General features: G+C 36.7%; 1 protein-coding gene across 2 annotated transcripts in view; it reads right to left on the reverse strand.

Moving 5' to 3' along the window:
* Positions 1-15,935, reverse strand: part of Tenm1 (teneurin transmembrane protein 1) — a 741,978-nt gene that overhangs the window by 136,104 nt on the left and 589,939 nt on the right. For both annotated transcript variants that reach the window (XM_047535396.1, XM_047535395.1), the window contains one exon: positions 15,299-15,515. In XM_047535396.1, the coding sequence (XP_047391352.1) occupies positions 15,299-15,515 (217 nt within the window). The remainder of the gene's footprint in view (positions 1-15,298; positions 15,516-15,935) is intronic.

The raw sequence follows: 15,935 nt of genomic DNA on the forward strand, positions 1-15,935 counted from the left end.
GATTATGTGTTAGGGAGACCAAATAATTTAAAAATTAAACATTGTCTCCTGAGCTCTTAATGTTGTTGGTGATTTTGGGGGTTTGGCAGGAGTTGATTATGAACTTGCCAAACCTTTCTACTAGCTAACAAGGTGGACTTTGCAACAGTAATGCCTACCTAGAAACTTGCTGATTCCCTATTGGCAATACAATTCTACACTTGCTCATTTTATTTGTTCATATTAATCTAGACATTGTGTCTTTCCACAGCTGTAGTAGGTTCAATTATTTTTGTTTTTATTTTGTCAAGTCTAGTTGGCATTATTTCCTCATTATTTTATGACAAACACAGATCTGTCTCTTCATTTTGCTGCTTTTTTATTTTCTATATGGCTTATATTTATGAAGGATCCAGGCTGGTGAGTGAAAGTCTCATAAAAGTCATCATTATTCTGTGCATTTCCCTTGTATTCTTCTCTTCCTTCATTCCATATCTCACTCTGAGTAGACTTGTCTTTTGACTCTTCTGCTCCTTAATATTCCTCATATTTTATGAAGCACACAGATTTGTGTGATAATGACTCATCAAAGTCATCATTATTCAAGACATTGTCTACCTGCTCTTCTTCTCATTCGTTTCACTCTTCATCATTCATAAATAATGTGCACAGACTTGTCTTTCAACTCCCCTACTTTTTTATTCCTCATATTTTATGATCCACACTAACTCACAGCATATGATAAAGCCCCATAAAACTTATTATTCTACATTTATCAGTATTGAAATCTCTTTGTAATGTACTCGACTTTAAATGTTCTAAGATTCTTTGTATCTTACTGCATTTGCTCCCATTATTTACATACTCCATGTCAACCATTTTTCACAAGAATAACTCTTAGCTACTTTTATTCCTGGATTACTAGTACTGTAATCTTTGACCAATATCAGTCATCCAGTGTCAGTATAAATTGTCTAAATTTTGGGACAGTATTAAAGTATTATTTTTAATTTGCAATAATATTCACTGACACTGCATGTAGAAACCTAGGGGAAAAATTTACTTCTCAGGCAAACTCTCTTTCTCAAAAAGTCTACTCACTTCCCTGGGTTATACCAACTCCAGATGATTCTTGGGGAGCATTTGTGTGTATTCTTGCTTAATATGGTGTATTGAGTTTTGTTCAGCTCAACTGCCATTTTGTGAACTCCCAGATTCTAAACTCAATTTTCTTCCCAGTTGTGGATGATAGCTATGTCTCTGCCTTGTGTTTCCTGATTCACAATGGCACTAAAATGTAGTTTCTCCCCATTTATATAACTTATTCTGATTATCCTTCTCAGATTCAGGGCAGATGCTATAATTCATCTATTTCCAAGGATATACCCTAGCTGAATAGTGAGGTGTATATGGCAGGGGTCTGCCTTTGGTAGTACCACGATCCTAATTCCTGTGTTTTTCTTTACCCTCACTGGCATGCCTCCCCATTTTCTATTCTGTAGAGTTCTCATTTCTTTCAATCACATCAAAATTAGACAGTCCTTCTTGGTCCATCCGTGGCCTACCTCAAAACCTCTTAAACTCTTAAATTTTTGCCACATCAAAACTACTTCAATCTGAATCCTAGTCCTTCAAGGGCCCATCTTTTTCTGAGATCTTTTCAACTCAATAATATAGAGAAATCTTCAGAATCTTTCAAGTCTGATGATAGGAGCTTCTGTCTGGACTGTCATGAGGATGGACAAGTACATATGTACAACAGGTATCTACCCAGTGTAATTGTCTTTTGTGTTGGTTGTGTGTGTGTGTGTGTGTGTGTATGTGTGTGTGTTTGTGTGTGCATCCACTTTCATGTATGGGGGCTTTTATACTCTCAATGGCTGGCATTGCATGCTACCCATCTTTGCCTGGGGCTCTCCTTTGATTCACATACATGGATGGGATGTTTTGCCTCCTTGAACCTTTAAAAACAAGAATTTCTTCCTGATGTTGTTGGTCATAGCAAAATAACTTGAACTTAGATGGGCATGTCCAATGTGACTTTAAAAACATATATGGGGAAGATCGCCCCTCACAAATGTCTGTTTCCCTATTCTCTAGAGAATACAGGCTGCTGCCAAACTGTCTACCTGCTGTCACTATGCAAAAGCAGCAACCCCAAAGGAATTGCTTCTCCACTTTAACTAAATGCTGAATCTTCCAAGTGTTTGGAGCTTGGACTGAGGAAGAGGGCATCTTGGGAAATGCAAGTCAGAATAAACTTTACTGAGAGGCTTATTTAACTAACAAGCTGCTTGTTAGACAGCCCTGATGCAAAAGGTCTAATTCATTCTGTATTTGTTATTTTCAAGGCATAGTCAAATTATCCCTAGCCTTCAATCAGCTCTTGGTTCCATTCTCCTCTTCCCTTATTTGTTGTCTTTTGTCTTCTGTGTCAAATTTCCAATATTCATTCAACACCTCAGGCAACAACATTAACCTCAAGCACAAAAGTTGGTTTGAAAAACAAGGCTGAAAACTAAATTGCTGAAAGAAGATGTAATTTACTGCTTTGTATTTCTGATTAAAATCTTTCGTAGGGAAAATGAGGCTTGGGGCTAGGGAAGTTATAGCTATTTGCTTTTGTTGCAAACATGAGCATAAGCAACTTTGAAGGGTAACATTCAAAATCAAGGACCTAGCCAGCAGGGGACCTAGCAGGAGGTGGGCAAGTTAGTCTGCTTTCTCCATAGGAAGAGATGAAATCCTTTCCAGAAGCTGACAGGTCTGGTCAAGAGATAGCATTGAGAAGGCCTGGACTGGAAGAAGCCATATGAATCCTCTGCTCACTAGTGTTTGAATCCTGCCCTTTAAAATCCTTGAGGAGTTGTCAGTTGGTTTGACTCTTCAAGGGACAGAAACCTACTGCATATGAGGTGTGGTTGGAGGGTTCCCCAGACATTTTCTCCCTGGACTTATTATTCCCTAAATCCCACAGTCATTGATCCCATATATCATTTGGGTTAAAGCACTGCTTCCAGGGGCCCTGATGGAATCCAAATATCTCTGAGTGGTTAGAACAAAGGGCTTATGATATTTCTGTTATTCAGTGCCATCATGTAATGACTAAAAGGGCCTATTCTTCAGAGTCCCATTGTGGGACTCCAGTGTTTGTCCTCAGTAGTTCCTGGTAACCTTTCCTATTGGCCAGTGATTCTCAAGCTTGACCATGCTGGCCATGCACCAGAATCCCCTGGAGGGCTTGTTAACATACAGATTGTTGAGCCTTATCCCCAGAGTTTATGATGCAATAAGGTCTGGTGTGGGACCTGAGAATTTGCATTTCTAACAAGTTCCTAAGTGATGTGATCCTGCTGGTCTAAAGGCCAAACTTTGAGAATTGCTGCTTTAGTAAAAGCAAGACCATAGCATAATCAGCCAATTAAGGTGTATGAACCCCTTGGGGAAGAAGGCAGGAAGAATAAACCACATAAAGGAAGGCAAATCAACAACTGATTCACAATCTTACCATTACAAAATCTGTAACATGAATTTTAACTCTTCCACATTAACCTCTGGATAAAGGTTTGCAACAACTGCAATTTGGGGAGTCATAGTAAAACTGTCACCACAAAGTGCTGGCTGAACAATAAAACGAACAGTCGGGACCCTTCAAATCCAGAGATCATGAAATGGAAATACGTTTTAACCCAATTTATCTGCCCCAAATAACGTCAATTTCTCCCTCATTCCTATTATTTTCATTATACAATGCTTGTACCCACGTTATTACACTTGTCACAGCCCATGTTGGATGACAGTTATAGATCTGTTTGTCTTTCCTATTAGTCACTCCAGGACAAGGACTGTATGATTTTCTTTGTATCCTTCCCACTGCCTGGAGTAGACAACATGGGCTTAACGAAGATTCATAGGATCTCAACTCCAGTATTTTTTGAATAAAGTTGTAATGTACTTGCAACTCATTCTCATGGCACTACTTCAAGGGTTGTAGAGACTACTTTGAAGTTCCAGTGTGATAGATGCCTTAACAGTTCATTTATCAGAAGCCAACATTCTGGACTGTACATTATGACATTCTCATCATGAGAGTTTTGTTTGATAATTGACTACTTCAGGGAATTAAATAGCACCTGTGTTATTGGGAGAAATGAATGAATAGCTCTCCTCAAATGCTTAATTTATGCACACTAACTTCATTATGCCTGTATATATTATCACAAAATTACTATTTGGTATTTTATAATTTAAATATATTTGATGTTTCTAATATCCAGGTTTTTGGGGGGTTCCCACAGAACACATGCTGTTTTGTTATATATTATCTAAGCTGGTGCGGCACCATGAAAACACCTAATGTTCTAGCATAAACTAGTTTTCATGTTCTAAAAATGTGAATGCAGTGAAAGTTCATATGCAAACCCAATAAAATCTCATTAGTTTTTACTTAAATATAGCAGGCTGATTTAATCCTACTCCATTGATCACCAGCCCAAATAAATAACACCTACCAAATGGTAACACTAAAAGCAGCTGGAAGCATTACCCATCAACATTCTAGGACTCGGGGAAAGGTGGTGCTATTGAAAATGCAGATAGCTTTTTAAGCAGAATTATTTTCCTCATGGCTAGTGATGTTTCAAGTAAAACAAAATGGGGGCACTCACCCTGAGGTAGGGTGGCTATTTTCCCATCTGCCCTGGTAATTGCTTGTCAAAAGTAGGCTTGCTTTGGATGCCTGAGATCCCCAAAGTAATGGGAAAAAGATCAAGTGTTTTGAAGCAATAAGAAAACTGACGACACAGTCACATTTTCAGGACTGCATAAGTGCCACTTTGCTTCATTTAGACACATGATTACTTCTGTCCAGAATTTGAATCTGAAATATTTGTCCTGTAAGCCCTTGCAACTCTTGAATAGTCTGAAGTTAGGTTTTTTTTTTTTTTTTTTTTTTTGGCTTGTGTTTTGCCTGTTCTACACATTACTCAAATTGTTTATCTTTGTAATCAGCCTTATGGGGTTTTGTTAACCTCATTAACCTCTCCTGACACTTCTCTGTTGATCTGCCTTTCAAATAATGGATAGTCATTAAACATAGGCCAGGTCCTTCTTGTTGGCTATTTCCTGGGCATGGATTATTCTTCCTGCCATGAGGAAAATGTTTGGCCTAGCTGTAGCCACTGTTCTAGCTCTGCCTTGCTAGTGATCACCACTATGACTTTCCTACAAAACAGAATTACTTTTGACTTCATTTGCTCCTTATATAAAGTAGGAATAATAGTTCTTTCCAGTTCTCTATCACCACACAAATATATCATAACAATAAAATTACCCAGTAAAATGACCATATTTAGAATTGAATCTTCCAAATTATTTCTAACCCTGATAATTATTTTCCGAATGCTGATAATTATGATATAATTGTATAAAACACTGCACACTTACTATGAGTCAGGGACTATGCAAGTCACTTTCCTTACTTTATTTCACTTAATGTCCATATAACCTTGAGTGAGGACAACTATTAGGCCTGTTTTAAAAATGAAGAAACTAATTTAGGATTTGTTAAAAAACCAAGATATCAAGTGGTGGAGTGGTGGAGATCTCTTGATCTGGGCTTTCCAAAGAGCCTGAGCTGTAATGCAGATCTTTCTGTCAAGATGTAAATGATGTGGCTACAATTGACAGTGCTCACCTACAAACATGGTGATATCCATAGGAAATCATTACCTACAGAAATTTACCAACCACTGAGCACTTTCTAAGTGTAGGGTGTTGTGGAAATGAGCTACAGAATGCTATTCATTCTTATCACCAAAGTACTGGTTCTTCCCTCTATAGGAACAAGATCAGAGGATTTAATTAGCTAGAGTCACTGCAAGCACATAGTATGGCTGAGAAGTAGGTAATAAGGATTTGAGCTTTTTTACTTTTGATCCTAATTGAGCAGAAAGTGGGAAAGATAAAATATTAGAAAAAAAATTTGCACTAAATTATAGATAGTTACTGGTATTACTAATTATTAAGCATCTCAAAATATCTAAGTTTCAAAATATCATAAATAATCAGAATGAATAACATTTTGAAGATTTACTCTCTGGTTTCTTTCAGTCTTTTTGTCCAAGAGCATTTGCAAAGAAGTGAAATTCGCACATTCTTTCTTTTTGGTACCTTTAGGTGTTGACTGCTGATTTCAGAAGCTAGTCAACACTATAAATCTGGGAACCTTCAGCACTTTGTAATTTTTTAAAATGTGTCTTGAACATGTGTTTCCAGAATTTTAGCATTAGACAAAACTCATTTGAAAATCAGGAGATCCTGTCTTCACATGAGTAATACCTTTTACATAAACGAGATCAAAGTGCTTTATTAGCATGTATCAACAACTTTACTTCCTACTTAGGATGACAACTGCAGAAGCTATGAACAAAGGAGGCTGCTCAGGGAAAGCAAGATGAAATGACAAGCAGAACACAAAGAACCCTGGTCAAGCCAAACCATGCTTGGATACCTTTCCCAAATGTGGACAAGTTATGTGCAGTGTCTCTTTTTAGAAAGAAAGGTGACTACAAAGCAGATTTGAGGATGTTGATGATGTGTGAAGAGATTCCTCCAGTCCTTAGTCTATTCAATTTATTTGGCAATTGTTGCTTTGTATGTTTATCTAGTCCCAGTTGTGTACCCGGTATAATGTTTTTCATGTTCCTAGATTAAAAATACACAAAAACCTGCCATTAGCAAATAGACTTAGAGTTCTTTAACAAACAGATTCATGAAAATGTTAAACACAAAGCATATGGATACAAATGGGTACCTCAGCAAAATTATAAATGATTACGTTATGGATCTTCTGGGGTTACTTGTAGATACACAAAACTATGAATACTAATTCTTCAAATGCTTAAATACTGTAACAACATTGTATTTCCTTTTATATATTCTAAAATATAAACTGTCTTTATTTTTTATAAGTGTAAGTAGTTGTTGAAGATCTGCTATTTTTTCCCTTTCATGACTAAATGGTCTAGAGCTGCTGCTGAGTTTTTTTCTAGGGTTTGTTCAGTTTGTCTGAGGTATTCAAATTCTCTGGATGGGCAGGCACTCCAAGCATTTATCAATAAAACCTAGTACAGTAACAATAAGTAGTAATTCCTGGAGAAAGGTTTGTTTTACCTTCCTATTGCACATAATGGCACAGAATCTTTAATTCGACAGTCTCCTAAATGTCAATGTCAGGCTCTAGCTTGTGTGAAAATCTATTTCAAATGGGTCCAAGTGGCAAGATGTATTCATGCCCAAATCATCTAGCATATAGATGAATGCTATTAGGGTTTGCCCAAGTGTTATGTCCACAGACTAGATTCTCTGAACCACTCTGTCTAAAATGGTGATTCTCTGTCCCTAACTTTCCTTTATCTCATTTGACAGTATTTATACCTTCCTGATGTTTACCTTTTTCATTATTGTCTGTGAGCCTCATTATAATGAAGAGAGGTCAGAGCCTAGGAGAGTGCCTACCACTGAATGAAGAAATCAACCAAAAAAAAAAAAAACCAACATTCGAATGTACATAAACCTCAAGAGTGAGATGATTATCAACCTTCTCTAATACAGATTATCTTGAAATTATAGAATCCATTATTATAAAATGAATCCTACGTGTAGTTAATAGGAATGCTTTATTGTTTTAAATGGAATTTTTTGATGACTGATTGTTTTCCCCCTGAATTTGTTTAATATGAACACTTTAAATTGTAGAAAAATTTGTAGCCCTAAATGTCAAAGGATGAAACTACCTGTGTATAGTTAAACTGTTCCCTGTTCAAATAAGCTTCATATTTTTATTGCATGTCATCAATAGTCTCCTGTGTGTATCAATTTTAACAGCTCTTTGTGCTCACCTGAATCAATTATGTCTATGTCATAGCTGAAAATGTCCAGGTCAGTTTCATTTCTGTTACTGTTTAATGACTTTGTCCTATTTGCTAGAATATGTCTTGTCTTGCATCAACTTAGGGTACATATCTGCCCCAACAAATCAGTTAAATTTGAGACCCTCTGAGTTGATGAACTTTAAGTTCCTTTAGAAACCTGGTGTTCTAGGTCATGTGGTCTCCATTATTCCCTGAAATTCCTGTCCAGCCTGTGCCAGGCTCACTGCTTTCTTTATGCTCTCTGTCTTAGGTTCACAGAACTTATTCCATGTGCAATTATTTTAATTATTTATGTATTTTTCTTATTTTCATTTTTAACTGATGTAACATTTATACATGTTTATGTTGTACAGTATGGTAATTTGATATCTACACACTCATATGCACAATGTGCAATGATCAAATCTTGATGTGTGACTGCCTCTTTCACTAGAATGTAAACTCTGTGAAAAACGGGACTGTGCGTTTCTTTTGTTTATCTTCACCCATATAATTCTTGGTACAGAGTAGGTACAAGAAATATGACTTAAATGAATGAATGAATACATATTCTCATCACTCTTTTAAAAATGAATTGATATCAGGGTACAAGATTACATTAAGAATGGCAGAGGAGTCTGATATCTGAGTACTTATAAAATCATCATTTACTCTGGAAATACCAAAATTTTGATAAAAACATATTTAAGTCTGCAATTAGTATTTGTCAAGTACAGTTATTCTTAAGTCTTAGTCTTTATTCACAATCAATAGCTTTGCAGAAATGACCACCTTCCTGCAACCTTCCTTTAACCTCAGTCTTAGGTCAATAATTTGTTTTGATATTCACATAATTTCAAATGGTATTCATTCCCAGCTCAACCAAGTGCAGAAAAGCATGTTTTATTAAACAAGTTATGATAAGCAATTATGGCTATTACCAGGTATTATGACTAATCAGGAGCAGGAATCAAGATTTTATTATTAAGTGGGGTGTAGTAAAAGAAGAAAAGAGCTTGGATAAGTGAAGTTTGCCGGGGATTCCATACTTTAGGCATCTGTAGTACCTCAATTTGTCTGGCAGCACTTCTCTTTAGTTTTCTAGCGAGAAGCAATAATGATGCATACCAAAATTAGCCAATTAACAGCAGTCTTCCTACTGACTTTTTGATAATGCTCCCTAATTTATCCTTGTTGCTACATTTTGATTATATATCCCATTGAAGGCAGATGCTTCTACAAAGTTATAAATGATATCAGTTATTGGCAGGCTGTGACAGTGGTGGAAGGTCTTTTAAGTTTTAAAAAAAGTAATCACTTTGGTACTGTTACATAATAACTTCATCTTTTATGAATTTAGTTCTTGTACTATTTAGAGAATTGTAATCTTACCTTTAGGCTGATGCTACATTAGGGAATTGGCTTATTTAAGGTCCTGATATCATCTGTGTGTTCTGGGCAATCAAAATGTTTTTCATTAGCAAATGTGGAAAGAACACTTGCACTTCAAAATTACTATAACTAAACCACCTACCCATTTAATCACTCACTCATTTTTTACTTGTTATATGCTGGGTACTAGTTAGGATCTTGGAATACAGTGGTATGATAGATTAAAGATGATCAAAGATTCTTTGGTACTTCTCCCTTCAAGAGGCAGGACCTATGTCCTTCCCCTTGAATATGGGCAAGCTCATTGACTGCTCTGACCAATACTATATGACACAAATGACACCATGGCGACTTTTAGACTCAGGACTTAAGAGATTGGCATCTTCCATTTCTTATATTTTCGAACAGTCCCTCTCAGAACCCTGAGCCTCCATGTAAGAGCTCTAACAAATTCAAGGCTTGCTACCATGCTAACAGGAATCCCAAGTAATCAACAGAGAGTTTGTATGTGGAATGATTCCTAGACATTGTCCAGATGTTTTAGTCCCCAGCTATTTGAGTTATCTTGGCTGAGGATCCAAATATCATAGAGCAGATATGAGACATTCTGGTCAAGTCCTGCCTGTATTTTTGACCCATAGAATCATGAGATTTAATAACAAAAATTTATTTTAATATACTACTTGAAGTAGATTGCCACAGAGCAATTGCTAAGGTTTGGATCTGAAATGTCCCACGAAAAGCTCATGAGTTGGGCAATGCAGCAATATTCAGAGGGAAAAAGATTGGATTATAAGAGCTGTAACCTCATTTGTAGATTAACCAATGGCTGATAATATGAATGGACTACTGGCTGGTAACTGTAGGAAGGTTGGACATGGCTGGAGGAAGTACATCACAGGGAACTTGACCCTGGGGACTGTATTATGTCCCTGGCTTCTGCTGCTCCTCCTGCTCTTCCTGTTCCTCCTCCTCCTCCTGTTCCTCCTTCTTTTTCTGTTTCTCTCTCTCTCTCTCTCTCTCTCTCTCTCTCTCTCTCTCTCTCTCTCTCTCTCTCCCCCTCCCCCTCCCTCCCTCCCTCCCTCTCTCTTTCTCTCTCCCCTTCCTGGTTACAATGAGCTGAGCAGCTTTCCTCTGCCACACCCCATGCCATGATTTCTGCCTTACCTCAGTCCTCGGGCAATGGCTCTGGCTGACCATGAACTCTGAAACTGTGAGCCAAAATGAACTTTACTTTCTTTAATGTGTCTTTGTTAGGTATTTTGGTCATAGTGATGAAAATCTATCACAGTCATAGATATTCAAAAAACAAGAGAAGAAATCAGACTTACTTCTTGTCCTCACAAAAATATTAACTAATGAGAACAATTCAGAGCTAACAATGTACATCCCAGTGTGAATCAAGAAACTGAAATGTAACAACTCCACAAAAAGTTAGAACTAGAATAAAGTTATCATTGTGTTTAACTTCTTAATTTTTTAGCCTGTTCAGAATGCTTAGTGCAACCACTTAGTGCAACCAGAATGCTTTAGCCTGTTCAGGTACTTAGTGCCATACTAATTTGGTCCCAATTTTAGAACTTTTCAACTAAGGGTAGGTGTTCCATAAGTGGTTGGCAGAAAAGTCACCACAATTTCATTCAGCAGCACTGCTGTGAAGTTTTAGATCTTTAAACTGATCATAAAACTTGCTCAAAATGATAAACACAATAATCAAATGCCTGTGAACATACACATTCTTCTCATAAAAATGCACTTTTTGTTACTATAGTGAAACCTGGATTGATACCATGATATGTGGGATATAAGACACCGTATATTAAGACCCCTGACCCCAGAGGAGTTTATCAGCCTCATGAGGCAGAGTATATACCATATATGCCAACATATTCATGAGGTGTACAAAAGTATTATGTGTACTATGGGTAGAACTATTGTTCCATTAATGTGATTCCTATTTCATGTTTGGTCATCTTTTTTTTAACTGATATAATAAGCAAAAATGATGATATCTAAAGACTCTCAGGGAAAGAGATCAGAATATACACACCTGTACATGCACACACACATACACACACACTTGAGCTCTTTCTAAGGAAAGTTATAGCTATAGAAAGTGTACAGAGCAGAGGTCAGGAGCTCAAAGAGCAGGGGTAGGCATGACAATGGAAGTGAGTAAAATCAATCGGGTGTAAGGGAAACAGTGGATAGTGATTTAGAGAGGCATGTTATGTCCAATTCTGAGTGGTAGCTGGCCCTCAGTTCCAGATTACTTATGCCATGTCCACGAGCCCAGACAAAATTTGTGAATTTTCTAGAGAAGGAATATATTCCAATGTTTATGTTAGATCTTGATTTCTAAATGTCAGGCCATCTATGGGCTAATTTTAAGCAACGTCTGATATAGACACTTGATGTAGATTGATGTGGGGATCATTCTTTCATGATTACAAAATGGACAAATGAGTTTGGCCAGACCTTGCTGTCAGTGGTTGCACTAACCTGGGTAGGATTTTGTTTTTTAAATGCACTTCTCCATTAGTGATGGTGAGTGAAATGTCTGGCTTTGCAAATTACTGCTGTCATTTAGTTTAATGTACTCTTGTTTTTACATATTTATAAAAACCTTTTACATTATTAATAGTGATTAAATGCTTAGACACTGAAGATCAATAATGCTTCTGTTCACCTATTTACATTATTAAAAAGTAATAAGTCATCCAGGGCACATAGAATATGTGGCTTACTTTGTAGTTATGTTTGAAGAAAACATAGATTGAAGAAAAGAAAGCAACACAGGTAACAGGGTAAATGGTCTTTAGAAAAAACAGTGAGTTGAGTTTGCTAGAGACTTCACCATGGGCAAGTTGCATGTCCACACTGACATTACACCAAACATGGGCATACATGTTCTATGTGCTTTCACATGCCAGTGCAGCAAATTCAGAACAAGAAAGTTCAGTCTCCCTTGGATGCACAAGGATGAACAGTTATTTAATATCTGTGAGTCCTTGTAACTCTTAGTTACCTATATGCCACTGTCTTTAGTTCCAGAGACTTCTGATTGTGGCAGTGCTAGGCAGCAAGTCAGCTGTGTGGGTCATCTTTTGCCAGTAGGCAAATCAGCCCTGTAGCAATGCTTTCTTCACCTGCCTCCCCAGCTATCTCCTCTCAGTTATGCAGCAACAGCAAAAAAAAAAAGGGAAATGGTTCATCTGATTATGACATACAAGTGCCCTAGATCTGTTGGAGGAGAGCAACCCCATAGTCAGGAATGTTTAAGAGTCATTAAGTCTTTGTGGAGACTGTCATCCCAGCTTTCTGACTAGCCAAAGTGGCTCAGTACTGTAGTTTAGAGACCAGGCTTTTACCACTCATCTGCTTGGGTTCAAATCCTGCCTCTGACACTCTGATTTTGACTCTGATCAAGTCATTTACTTGACATCTCAGTTCTTGTTTCCTTGCCCAAAAAGTTTAGCTAGTAATAGTACCTGCTATGAAGAGTTTTTGTGGAGTAGCATAAGTAAAAACTTAGTATGAGGCCTAACATATAACAAGTGAACAATAACAATTTACATGTAGTAAAACTTCCATTTCATATCATTCAATTGTCTTCTACAAAGAAGTAGTGCATTAGCACTGATTGGAAATTTGTAGATGATGCCATTGGAGTGTATTAAAATGAACTGGATTTTTTAAAACCACTTGGTTTCTGAGTTTCTTTTGTTGACCCAGATGCCATTTACCTGGGATAAATTTGGACCATGTCATTAGACTTATTTAAGGGCAAGCTAAAAGGGGGCAGCTGTGGCATAATGGAAAGGTTACAGGAGTTGCTACAAATGCCAATTTATGGTCTGTGTGATTTTGAGCAAGTTATTTAACCTCTCTGAACTTCAGTTCCCTCATATATAAAATATACCTAGTATAATTACCTACTTAATGGGATACTATCAGGTAAAATTAAATAATGTTTGCTTGAAGCCTTCGCAAACTAAAAAGTACTGTATGGATTTAAGAGATTCTAATAATTATTATTCATATGTGTGATCAGAATTGGACTTATTTCACCCAGAGATACCCAAAATTAAAAACTATATTTTTTGAGGAAACAGATTGCTTGTTTTTTAACTACTTTCCTTGGAAAAGACCTGCACCTATTCTGACAGAATGTACAAATCTGTAATTCTGAGACCACTGGATGGAGACCCATCACTCTGAATTTAAATGTGACTTGCAGAGTCAAATGATAACTTGGAGCATTTTACAAAAGAATGGGAAAACTCAGTCAAACCAGGAGGAGGAGAAGGGCATTAACCACCACAAGTAATAGGTTTGTACACTCTGTGAGCTGCGGGCAAGCTCTGCTGAAGCATGAAGCTGAACCGCAGGGGTTTAAGTTTGTCCTGACTTTTCAAAGTTTATTGCTCAAATGTCCTGCTCTGGGTTACAATGACTTGTCTCTTGTCTCTCTCAGGCCCTGACTTCTTCCTCTTACTTGGATTTAGTGTCTTTTAACACATCTCCATGAATCTCCATGTCACGGAAGTGGTTATTATTTCTCTCATTTTTTAAAACTGACTTGTCTTTAAGTGTAGAGGAAACTACAACATTGATGAGTTACCTCTACTTTCAATAGAAAAATGTGGACAATGGCTGTTTTTGTTCTCTTTGTTCCTCTGGTGTATAATAAATAAATCTTCACTATCTAAATAATTACTATGACTACACATCATCTGAAAGTTACTCCAAGTTTTTATTGCGCTAGGAGAAACATTTCAAAATAAGGCTCACTGAATCTCTTGGAAGGAGGCAAACTTTGACAAGATCCCCTGGCAGAAAATTCCTTTCTTGTGATATATTGGCATTTGAGTTTTGATTTCTGTCACAGGCCTAAAAGGTCAAAACTGCACAAAAATAAAAATAATGAAAAATATTTTAGTTTCAATAAGAGTTCTAGTAGACAACTGAAGGGAAGGGAGTTGAGTGTTTCAAATTTTCATGCATATCTTCATTTTCCCTTTTTCTACTGTGTACTTGTCTGTGACTTGTCTCTTTTCTCTCTCAGGTCCTGACTTTCTCCCCTTACTTGAGTTCAGTGTGTCATTTAATATATCTGCATGCATCTTCATGTCATGGAGCTTATTATTTCTCTCACTCAAGATTGAATTTCAGCTTTCTTAGAATGTCACTGATATCAATATAAACTTGACCAAAGAATTCTTGGGCACTGATAATGCTCATCAGGCTGCAATTGAGTGAGTTCAGTGAGTAGGGTGTAGCTGTGCACTTCTAGAAAAACATTTTCCATGTTTTCATGTTTTTGTTTGCAATAGTCTAGAAAGCCACTGAAATAGCAACTTACAGAATGAATAGAGGAGGAAATTTTTAAGATGGAAATATTGACTTCAGTGAATTACCAAAATATAGTAATAATTAATTAATTATATCATTGATGAATATGAAGCAATGAATATTAATGAGCAAATTCATGTTATTGTACTTCAAATAAGTCAGTCAATTTTTAAAATTTCTTTGCCCAAAAGGCTGAGCTTGGTCTCAGGTCTTTAGTGACAACTGATGCATTTGAGCTTTCCTAGAAGACAGATTTTTACAAGTCTTGCATTTCACCCAATCCTTTCATATGGAAATATTTTTCATCATGGAACAAAACTTAAAATTTAGCTTTTCAAACTCAAGAGTTTTTCAAGGAGTCAACACAATAAATCCAAATTGTCCTTCCTTCCTTTCTGTCATTAAAAGTTGTGTGTGTATGTGTTTATATGCATGTATTCACATACACACATAACTTTTGTGATACAGAATCTCTAGAAATGAATATTTTCCTCAGTAATTGGTAAGGACTTAGGCATTCTAGTGAAGTCTGAAGAAAGATATCAATATGGATTGTGTGGAATGGGAAGTAGTCTGATCTTTAGAAGATATCTTCTTTTCACAGTTAAAAAAAAAACATGACCACAGTTCATTAAGAAGTAAAATAAATATACATGTACCTGCTGTCAAATGAGATCTCTGGAGGAATGACATGAGTACTGTCTTTTCCAATGAGGAATTTGATTCGATCATAGAAGAGTCTTGAAGTGTGCTGAGAGAAGAGGGGTTGGCTTTGCTGAATGAGGTCAAGAGGATCTGGTGAGCCCTGACAGAGAGGACTTGCATAACAGTTGCTTTGCTGACAACAGTCAGGGTCCACACAGTCAGTCAAACCATCTGGAAAAAAAAAAAAAAAACCAAAATTGATGTTTAGCTTCAAGAGAAACATCATTTAAAATCTGCAAAATGGAGAAAAATCTAGAATATAAGGGTAACCAACCATATTCGAGTTTAGAATCTGCTAAATGTGCATGTATTTCATGAATTATTGCTCACTGGGTTTATATGGTGCCTCAGAGAAATTCAAAGTATTTCATGCATGAATCTTTCTTTTTGGAATTCTCCAGCATTTTTCAGTTGAGGAATAGTTTATATAGTTAATAGTATGCTTTGGGGTAGAGTATTCTGTTAAGTCTCACTCTTTAGAAGTGTCCTTCTTCAATGAGACCATTCCTTCAGAATAGCAAGTATTTGTTGTAGTTCTCTTGAATTCCTCACACCTAGTACATCAATGAGCACAGAATTAAAAAGTAATTG

Source organism: Sciurus carolinensis, chromosome X, assembly GCF_902686445.1.
Source record: "Sciurus carolinensis chromosome X, mSciCar1.2, whole genome shotgun sequence".
Lineage (NCBI taxonomy): Eukaryota > Metazoa > Chordata > Mammalia > Rodentia > Sciuridae > Sciurus > Sciurus carolinensis.